Here is an 11220-nt window from a genome sequence, read left to right as displayed (position 1 = left end):
TGTGTTGAGATTTCTTGCTATGATCGAGAGAGTGAGTTTAGGGTTAAGGCAGCAAATGGCAATAGATCACTCAAATGTCTGCATTTATGTGGATCGATATAGATTTCATATATATATGTGGATAGATATAGATTTCATATATTTATGTGGATAGATATAGATTTCATATTCCTCAACATAGTCGTTTAGACTTTAATGGAGGGAACATTAAGAACCGATTGTGAACAATAAGATTTGGATAGGTGTGAAAATGAGGTCTACAAGAATGAATAGTAAAAGTGAGATTCGCTCTTTTAAGGTAGAGGAGATTTAAGGGTTGTCCCTTATTAGATTGATATTTTTACTATTTATGGACCATGGGAACATGTTAGATATGGCTTACTTCTTCTTTTCCAAGGATACACTCCAAGGCAAGCTGATTAACGTATATGTTACACAAGATAACATTATGAGTTCAACATGCAGAGAAGAAATCTGGCGAAGAATGAGGGATAAGATACGGGTAAGGTTACAAGAATAATGATCGTAACATATTATGTGTGATTTGTGACTAATAAATATTTTGTGACATGTTAAATGTATGATTTGTGACTAAATATATGACTATGGTCCATAAATTTTGTATTATGTGATTACAATTTTGTGTAATTTGTGACTAATATGTGTGTGACCCAAATTTGTGTGTTATTGTAACTATGATTTGCTAAATTGAATTAAAGATCATAATATTTTATCAGAGATCACAAGTATTCTATTTAACCTTTAAATTTTTCCATAAATTTATTAATTTTAAAATTGTATTTCGATACATTTGTAGTTATGAATTTTTTCCATATAAAAATCATGGTTAGGGGTAATTTTCCCAAGATAAAGGCTCTTCCATAAGCCCAACAATGGGACCAAAACATGTGCAGTCGAATTAGCACGTGGCCCATGTGATAACACACATTCGGAATCAATCGATCCGACGGCTGAAATCAAATCTTCAGGGCCCTACCTGATCTAACGGCTATATACCCCATCCTTCCCACTAAATAAAATACGCCAATAATTACACTAGAATTTCCAAAAAGAAAATTAAAAAAAAAAAGAATAAATTCTTCCCCTTTTTCCTCTTCTATTCTCCTCGTCCAAAAACCCTAATTTTTCAAATTCAAAACCTGGAAATTTCAATCTATTTCTTCAAATAAATAAGCAAAAAATACAATCACATCAAAGTGATAATGAGAGGAACGAAACGTTTTGCTGTTTCTGATTCAAATCCTATCTTCAATCCCAACGACTCTTTTGTAAGTGTTTCTGTGATTCTGCGTACTGAGACATTTATTTAATGGATTTTATTATTAATTATATGCAATTGTTTCTTCTTTATTAATTTATGTTGAGGTTTTGGTGTTGTGCAGATGCAGAGCAAGAGAGTAATAATGGGGTCACCGTTTGATGCACAGAGGTCAGAGACGTCAATTCAGCCGAAGCAGCTGCCGCCATTGGATATTCAGAGGGCTGAATCATCAAGACAGCATGTGAGAGCTCTTAATACCCAATTTGCAAGGTCCATATTTTTCCTTTTTTCTTTTATTTTTCTTGAGCATCTTTTGTGCTTCTTTGATAGTTTTCTTTACTTAATATTTGTTAATAATGCTCGAAAGGTATAAATCATGCTTGGTTAAGCTTAAAAGGTTTACTTTAAGTAAAAATGTAAGTAATAGATTACATTATTTTTTTATTGATGGGAGTTGGGGATGGTTGAGTTACTTTACTTTAACCAAAGTAACTTTTTGTAGTTAAAAGTAGGTTTTGGAAACTTGTTTGGAGGCAAAAAGGTGAATGAAAGTAGCTTTACATTTTTCCTTTTAACCTTAGTACATTACTTTGAAGTGGAAGTAGTAAGAAGTTAAGACTAGTCCTGTATGAACATTTTTACTTTGTGAACTGTAATGCATCATAAAGAAAATTGTGCAAGACTTGATCTTTCCTAATAAGAAGTGAAAGCAGTGTTGATATTGGGCACACTGGCTGCATTAATACTCTTGTTAATATTGATGAGTATGTAACTTTGATCAGTTTTAGTGGAAAAGTTAATCAATGATGACAGCAATTTACTATGTCAGGCACAGAGTAGTAAATACTAGTTCTTTATGTTTATATGTTTTTCTTTGAACAGCTGAATAAACCACTCAGTACTCAGTGATTATCGAATAACTTTTCCTTGGTTCATCTGGCTAGCTCCAAAATTTTGTGCATCATGACCGCATAAATGTGTTTTATTTGATGTGAAATTTTGGATTTCCTTAGAGATTCTTTTAATTTTGAGCAGCTGGGTACAAGCTCAGTTGCAAGACCATCCGGATGAGCTGTGGGAAGATGGCGTTCAGGACTATCTAAACCATGCAAAAAACGTTGTGGTAATTTGTCAGTTTCTTTTAAATGCATCCCTGGGCCCTTTATAACACCTGAAGACTTGAACTGTATTATGCACGGTTAATTAGTGAAGGCATCGTTTTGGGTGCCCTTCTTGTTATTAGCTTTTATATGTCTAAACGGTTCAAGTATGTCCAGGTACGTTTGATCAGACATTTTGTTGTTGAAAATGGTTAATGTGGTAATTCTCAGTCTTTAAGTTTGAATGCAACATTGAATAAAGGCACAGAAAATTGGAGATGTGATACTTCAACAAGCTTTAACTCGTATTCATGCTACACCTGTCATTGCATGCCAAAAGAATAAAAAAATTGAGCTGGCATACACGTGCAACTTACTTATATTAATGAATAAGTTACGAGAAATCCTGATTAGCCTAATTTGTGTTTTGATTTGTTAGAATCTTTTGAAACCAAGCACACTCTTCCACCACAAAACCAACTTCTTCACCCAGTTTTATTCCTAATGACTAACCTTTTGAATCAATTAACATGCAAATAATTCTAAATCAGGAGTTGTTTCCTTTTTACTTTTAATAAGCAAACACCTTTATGTTATCTTAATGTATTTGAATTACAAACAAGATATGAAACTTCACAAAATAAGATCACTAATCTCCTTTGGCTCACAAATCTGTTTCTTCAGCATGCTCATGGAAGTCCCCTACTTCTCCTATACAGAGTGAACTTTCATGCCTTTTGTTTCATTTAAGTGTCACTTTTCTATTAGACCAGATTCTATTCCCTTGTAGAAAATCTTTTCATACTATGAAATGATTCAATTTTTGGTTACATCTCATATTTTTATTTGATCAGAAGAGAAATTGCGTTCTGTTTGAAGAAACTTCGGGAATAAAATTGTCATTCTTTCTATTATACTGCAGGTAATAATTTATCGAACTATTCTTTGATTGCAGGAGAAATTTAGTGACGTAGTCAACTGGCTGAAAGCAAATGCTGGAAAAGGTGAGAGTTTATCAGAATTGGGTTCTAATGATGCTCAAAAGAAACCTAGTTTTGAAATTGAAAGCAAGGACAACAATAATAAGTTATTACTGGACAAACCCATGTTTCCTCCTGCTGCCACAACAACAAACTTTGGAAGTTCGTGGAGCTCAGGACTGCTCTTTAGCAATAACAAGCCTTTCACTTTTGGAGGTATGATTCTGGATAAATCTTTTCAAGAAATTTAATTGTTATAACTTTTAAGGACCTTTATCGTGATAAGTGATTTAGAAGGCGGATTTTATTCATATTGTTATGTATATGGCTTTTGTGTGTGTGTATGTGTGTGTGGAACATAGCTATGAATATGGTACTGGTACTTCAGTGCTTCTTTCAAAAATAAGTGGAAGAAATGCGGGATGCGATAGCTGTTTAAATTTGACGAGCTTATTGATAATACAATACTAGAATTTTTATGCTGTGCCTTTGCTGCTATTTTATTTTATTACGTTTAGCTATTAGTTGTTAAATGAAGCTAAAGTTTTCAAATGCACTCAATTATTCTTCATTTGGTCATCATAACATCTGCTTAATTGGTTATTGAATAGGAAATGAATGAATTTATTCATAATTATAATTTATACTTTTAATACCCTTATTTGTCCAGGAAGCCAAGTTTCAGTTCCTGAAAATCAAAATTCAGTTCTCCCGGACCATGATGCTTCAAATGATGGAGATGCTGGTAAGAGAGAGAGAGTTTTTATTAAATTGATAATGAACCTTAACAGTCATTCTGGAACAATTTGTCATACTATATATTCTTGAAATTTTTGTCTTAGTGAATCATTTTATAATAGTTGTCATAGAAATTGATTTGATATTTACCGTAAACCATCTATTGGATATTACCACCAGAAAAATCTGTACAAATGGAGTTAGCATCACTGAGAAATGTAACTGGACAGCCTGAAATTCCCCCTCCCGAGATAACCTTCCCTATTATGGCATCATGCACGTCACCTATAGGGAAATGCTTGCTTCCACGTGGTATATGAATCGGTTGACTCTTTTTGAAGGGTTTTTTTTTGTGACGATTAATCTATACCATTACTTTGCAGTCTAATAACTGGTAGCTTCATTTTCCCTAGCAATTGGTCTTTCAAAGGACTTCTGAGGATGGTGGCTGAAGTCTGTAGAACCCATAACATTTTTAATTGTATGACCTTATCATGTCAATCAACAAAATTCTGTTACCAGTAAAATTGTTGTGTATTATGTTCCTCAATTAATGAAAAAAATGATTTTTATGAAGCATATACTCTATTAATGCATCCTTTTGCACCACGCAAAATGGATAATTTCACATACTAGTTAACAGTTTTAGAATTGAAGAAAATAAAAATGCTGTTTATAGTTCATTTTGGTCAAGTTTATCATGTTACAAGAGTTGTCTTGGATGTTTTCAACTGTTTCAGTGAGAAGGCTATATCTGGATAATATTTTGAACTTGCACTGGTTGGGGATCAGAACATTTTTTCAATAAATGTTCTCTGCACTATCAGCAATGCTTATTTCTTGTTTATCAATCGGAAATTGCGTTTATTGGTTTTTATGCTAATTATTATGCTTTTTATATGTCTAAATTACCGAAGGAAATTTTTGCAATTCAGACTCGTTTCTATTCTAAGTTTTCTGTTCTTTTTGTTCTTTGTTAATTTCTTGTAACGTAGAAGAAGATGCCGAGCAGCCGAACAGCCCTTCTGTGAAAAAGAGCGAAGAGAAGGGAATTAATGTTGTACATGAGGTCAAATGCAAACTTTATGTGAAGGTAATTATCAATCTGACAAAATAGAGAGCAGATGCCATCATAAGATAGAATTGTGTTGCCCATGTTCAGTTTACTAGATTTTCATTAAAAGCAGCAGTATTCTTTCATTCTGATTCAATATGCTTTTGGTGGGGGAGCTTTGGACCTGAGTAGTAATATGGGATGCATTATGGATTTAAACTTGCTGTATACATTCTACTTGAACTCATGCATGCTTTGGCATGGATATGTCCGATCACATCTTGACTCTCATCAGTGTGGATAAAGAAATTACTCGTGTGCAATGCACTATCTAATGTTAATCAATTGAAAAGCATTTTAACCTTTTTGTTCTTGATTGCTAACAATAGCAATATCTCCTTTTACTGAACTATGTTTAGGTTCATTTTGCTGTGCTATATGTTATGGATTAAACAATTAATCTGTACTACCCAGAGCAATTAGTAACATGAAACAGAAAATGAAAGCAAGAAAAACATGTGAATTTGAGTGCTTTGCTCTCAATGCGGGAGTGATGTCCACTTGATGTGGCTGTAAAATTTCGTCATAAGGAGATGATTACAGTGTGTTTCTGGACTCGCACCTCTCTATTTTCTCTCTACCACAAAAGAGGCTTGCCTTGATAATGTTGGACTTAATATTAGGCAACCTAATACACGTGCAAATTTCCCATGTAACTATATCACACTAGAAATTTTTTTCTTTGGGACACTGGTCGGTGGAGTGGAGGGCTACTGCGAAGGTTGAACCGCAGTCAAAGGGAAAGTGTGCATTATTATTAGATTCCACACATCCTATGCTGTAGTTCCAATCTATAGTTGTAGATATTTTGGGTACAAGATAGTGCATTTGATATTTGAAATGGTGATTGGTTGTTAAGTTGTATTGTGTAATTGATGTCTTTAGATGCTCAACCTGTTTCATTGTGTTTATGCTTTTCGGTGCATTAATCTCATACTCACTTCTTCCATATATCCAGTCCAGTGATCCAGCAGACAAAGATGCTTGGAAAGACAAAGGCACGGGTCAACTTTGTATCAAATGTAAGGAAGGCGTGAGCAAGGGGACCAGAGAATCTAAGCCAACAATCGTTATACGAAATGATGTAGGTCTCCTGATGTATTCTGGTCCCACTCTTGAATGCAGCTCGCATTATGTGTTAATGAATGTGTTTTGCTTTATTCTTCTGTCATACGGTCTCGTATCTTTGTTATGGATAGCCAGATTAATTGGATCTTTTATCTTGTGGAAGTAGAAAATTTTCAGCTAAAGACGTTCATTTTGGAATTTCTTGCATCTTATGCATGCTAAGGGGGAACAGTAGTACCTGTTTGGGTGCATTTTAATGATTTTATTTATTATTTTTTTTTTTTGAGTGTCGTTCACTTGTTGCAGGTCGGGAGAGTGTTGCTCAATGCATTGTTATATCCAGGCATCAAGACAAACATGCAAAAGAATGCAGTTGTTGCAATATTTCATACGGTATGCATCCTCAATCTGTTTTGTCGTTTGTGCTTCTATTTTTCTTTAAAATATACTTCTTTTACTATCTGATCTTAGTGTAAATATGTCGTATCATTCCCATCTGATCAGATTTCCCTTTTTCATTTATTGGAAAAACAATGGAAGCACGTCTGCTTGTCTCTGGAACAAAGTTTATTATTAGTTAAGCTTATAAATAAGTTATTTTCAAGTAACGATTAGTTTTTTTCATCAACTTTTTTTACATGTTTGGAATTGTTCTTACGAATTTAAAAAAAATAATAATAAATAAATTTCTAAGGTGACCCTGACCTTACCTTCAAAATAAGCAAACTTATTTCCAATTTTTTTTCCAATTATTATCATTATCATTATTATTATTTTTTAGCTTTGCTGAACTAGCTATAGGAAAATATATTGTGGGATTTCTCTAAGTTTTTCTGAGCATTTTTTATCTACTTATAATCACTTTCTGAGGGATGAGTTTACATGGGTTTTGCAGAGTGATGGCGATAGCAACAATGAAGTTGCTGCACGGACTTTCTTGATGAGAACTAAGACTGAGGATGATCGGAATAAATTGGCAGCTATCATACAGGAATACGCCCCTAGTGCCTGAGTGTTGTTTTCGATGGCTATTTTGTTGTGTTGTACTGCTTGGACGCGCAAACTAGGAATTGTTCATGAAAATCATCGTGTTTTTCCCAGGTTTAAGGAGGTTGATCTTTATAAGAAGAGAGCCTTTCTTTTATAATATGAGGAATACCTTGATGTACTATAAGACAATGTGAGAAAATGATATTTTTTCCTCCCGAGTTTCAACTATTTACAATCTTCCCCGCTTTTGCTGCTAAATTATTATGAGTATGTATATAAGCTAAGTTTAGATATTGCTTTCATCCATATTTTGTAGGATTCGCAATTTTTATTCACTATTTATCCATTTAGTAGGATTCACAAATTATAATCTACAAAATTTTATCGTGCATATATGAGATTTTTTTTATTTTTTATTTTTATATGTGAACAGCTTGTTTGGTAAGGTGAATTATAAAATATTTCTTTGAGATCTTGTCATGTTTTAAATTTCAACTCCAGCATTGTTTATATGAGGCCTCACAATTATGCACATCGTGTTTGAATCTCTAACACTAGTGGAAATTACACAAAATCTTACTTTAATTGTTCAAAATTCTCAAATCAGATTGAAAGTTTGATATTTCAAAAATAAGATTTTTTTCATTAATTATTTAAACAAATTGATTACCAAAAAAATAAAAACTCTACACCCACTACCCAGCCATCACTACCCATGTCTTCCCTCTCCTTTGCTCGTCTCTCTCTATCCCTTTCTCTTTTTTGGTAACAACGTAGCCTTTTGGCCACTGCTACGAAGATGCCTAATTTCGCCATTCTCTGGCCGCTGCAGCAGGAAGTTGTGTTGTTGCTTTTCTCTTCCTTGATCAACCATTTTTGCTGTTTTTGCTTCCCAAAGACACAACCTCGACGTGTTCCAACGAGACATTCACAATCGAAAGGACCCACTGCATGATGTAAAACACTATACCAATAGCTGCGCACACCGGGATTGCGATCTTTGTCCCCAGATCTAACAGCAGTGTCGACCCCATTCTTGTTGAAACCCTTGTCGAAAATTAGTTAAATAGATGTTTAGAATGCCAGATCTGAGGGTTTGTTGGTGGTTGTGGTGTCGGCGTTGATGGTGGTTGGGCGACGATTTTCTTGGTCACAGCCACTGGTTTTGGTTCTGAAATTGAGCGTGTTGATGGTGTTTTGTATGAGGATATTTTTTGGTGGCAGCGGTGGTGTTTTGTGTAGTGTTGTGTGGTGGTTGTGCTTTGTGTGGTGATAGCTTTATAGTGATGGCCGTGATGGTGGATTTGGCCGTTGTGGTACGATGGTGGTGTAGGTTAGTGTGCAGTACCTCAACGCCTTTGTCCTACGGTTCTCACCACGATGGCGATGGGCGGTGTTGCCGGTGGTTGGCGGAGGTTCGATGCTTTGGAGTGGTGGGATGGGGTGTGGGTGTTTGTGACGATTTTATTGATTGATTGAAAGTTGTAATCAATGTGATAGTAGTTTTGGTGGTAATAGTGGTGGTGGTGCTGTTGGAGACAGCGTTGAGATGGTGGCATAAGTGTTTGTGGTGGTCACAGATTTTATGGTTGATTGTGAATAGTGAATTGAATAATCCGTGACTAATAAACAATATGTGACCAATGAAAAAGATAAATTGTAATCAAGAAATAATGTTTGACTTAAAAAATTAATAATTTGTATCTATCTAATAAATTGTGAAATATAATATTTGTGATCTGTGACCTATAAATTTTTTCATTTCGTGATCGAAAAATAATGTGTGATCTATAAATTTTTTCATTTGTGACTAATAATTTGATAAGTTGTGACTAAAAATTAATTTGTGACTAATTATTTTTTTTAATTTGTGATAGAAGAACAAACCGTGATCTACAAAATTTTTGAATTGTGACTGTAAAATAATTTGACATAAAATTCTGATTTGTGACAAAAAAAAAAATAAAAAAAATAAGTGACTAATTAAATTGTTAATTTGTGATCAAATTGTATAGATATGTGACCTAAATATATTTAATTAATAAATAAATTAATTAATTACTTAAATCATAAATAAATTTTAATAAAAATCTAATTTTGAAGTTTGAAACTTATTTTCTTAATTTTGAAATATGCCAAACTTAATTTCTTACTTATGGAATTTTCCGCTAACACTATTGCGTGAAGGGAATTTGGAATTTTTTTATAATTTTTAATTTCTTGAAGTGCTCAATCGACGTGTAATTAGGAGTTAGAACTGCAGTTTTACTTATAATTAGGCCCAAAAAATTGTGCACCCTTGTTAAATTTAGAGACTTGTAGTTATAATCTTAAATATTTCAGCCAACACAAGATACTAATTATCACAGCATAATACAATTCATTTAAAGGATGAACAAAAAATTGTTTCTTGAGAAGTGTTTATAAATTCGAATTAAATTGTAAATGATAGAAATGAGTAATAGATAAAAAGTAACTCGAGTGTCTAACATGAGCGAAACATAGGCTTAGGTTCGTAATGATGGATGAATTAGATTGAAAAAAAAAATAGAAATTCTAATATTTTAACAAATAATTGACAAGATGCAGTGATAGATCATCGACCTACTAACTTCTTTAATGCAAGTCATCATAAAATTGATGATGATGATGATGATGATTATTATTATTATTTATTTTATTTTATTTATTTTTGGGTGGTGAGGTGGGTACAACCCTAATATATGGCAAGACTTCTTAAAAATAAGTAATTTGTTTATATTTGAAAACTTAAGCATTCTCTAATAAATACCCTTTTAAGTTTAACCAAAAATTGAACTAAGTGATAAAAAATTAGCACCATTAAGTTGTAACCAAATTTATCTAAACTTAAATCCATTCTATAAACTAAATTCTAGATCATATTACGAGAAGACACACATGACAACAAGACGACTCCGTAAATTAATTCAATTCTATTTTATATCTCTTAATGACGGGATAATACTTCTTTGAAATATTATTAAGTGCTTGCTTGGTGAAATTTAAAAGTTAGTAAAAATTTAGTAAACTTAACAATTAATTTTGATCACAATGTGATTCGCAATTTTTATTAACTTTACAATTTTTACAAATTTTTATCAAAATTTATTAAAATTTATATATATATATATATATATATATATATATTTGTCAAACTACCTTAAAAACATGAAAAAGCTTTAGGCTTTTTTCACAGGCTTTTGACAGGGTGCAAGCTACTGGCTTTTTATTTTTATTTTTATTTTTTTTTAATCTTTCAATGAAAACATGTCAAGTGTTATTTCTGTTAAAATTTTGTTGATTTTTTTGTACTTATAGCATTGCTCTAAAAACATAGATAGGATGTGCTTAATATAATAATAAAGCTGAAAAACTTCAAGAAAGAACCAAGAGCTCTGCTAGGTAAGAAGAATATCTGTGCCAAAAGTCAATCATCATTCAATAGTGCTACACTTACGGAAAAATATACAGACATTTCACAGAATACACACATTAGTGGAGCCCACCTCAATAAAAAAATTCACATGGGATCCCCCTATATGTTTTCCCTGTAAAACCTCTGTGAGAAAATGCTCTGTACACTGGGCATTTTCCATCATCATTTCATCTGAAATGATTATGTTTCCTCTATTATATTTTGAGGTTAAGAATTGTTTGCAGTTATGCAGGTGGCAATGACACAAAGATTTGGACTGTTTTGGGACGGTATCATAGCAATCTCACAAAAAAATATGGATTGGAATTAGGTGACATTTACGTTATATTAATATTTAATAAATTGACAATTTAATTAAAACTTCATCTCTAATTTGAATTTCGTCTCTTATACATATTTAGCCCTTATTTTAGCCCAATTTTTTTAAAAATTCATTTTTTCGAAAACATATTTTTCAATAAAAGAATATTATAAAAATTCAAAATTTTTGT

At 32.7% G+C, this 11220-nt stretch overlaps 1 protein-coding gene across 1 annotated transcript; it reads left to right on the top strand.

The window, feature by feature from the left end:
* Positions 1-1062: 1062 nt before the first annotated feature.
* On the top strand, positions 1063-7507 carry LOC111371790. The gene is made up of 9 exons (XM_022993944.1): positions 1063-1289; positions 1404-1552; positions 2318-2405; positions 3338-3578; positions 4033-4107; positions 5096-5193; positions 6173-6298; positions 6589-6675; positions 7178-7507. The coding sequence occupies exons 1-9, from the start codon at positions 1224-1226 to the stop codon at positions 7292-7294; spliced, it is 1047 nt and encodes a 348-aa protein (XP_022849712.1). The 5' UTR covers positions 1063-1223; the 3' UTR covers positions 7295-7507.
* The last annotated feature ends 3713 nt before the right edge of the window (positions 7508-11220 follow it).

This window comes from Olea europaea, chromosome 22, assembly GCF_002742605.1.
Source record: "Olea europaea var. sylvestris chromosome 22, O_europaea_v1, whole genome shotgun sequence".
Lineage (NCBI taxonomy): Eukaryota > Viridiplantae > Streptophyta > Magnoliopsida > Lamiales > Oleaceae > Olea > Olea europaea.
This window is presented reverse-complemented; position numbering and strand designations above follow the sequence as displayed.

Coding starts and splice junctions, on each gene's coding strand:
- LOC111371790 (XM_022993944.1), top strand. CDS start 1,224: ATGAGAGGAACGAAACGTTTTGCTGTTTCTGATTCAAATCCTATCTTC. Junction 5,194..6,172: donor AATGCAAACTTTATGTGAAG/GTAATTATCAAT, acceptor CCATATATCCAG/TCCAGTGATCCAGCAGACAA. Junction 6,676..7,177: donor TTGTTGCAATATTTCATACG/GTATGCATCCTC, acceptor TGGGTTTTGCAG/AGTGATGGCGATAGCAACAA.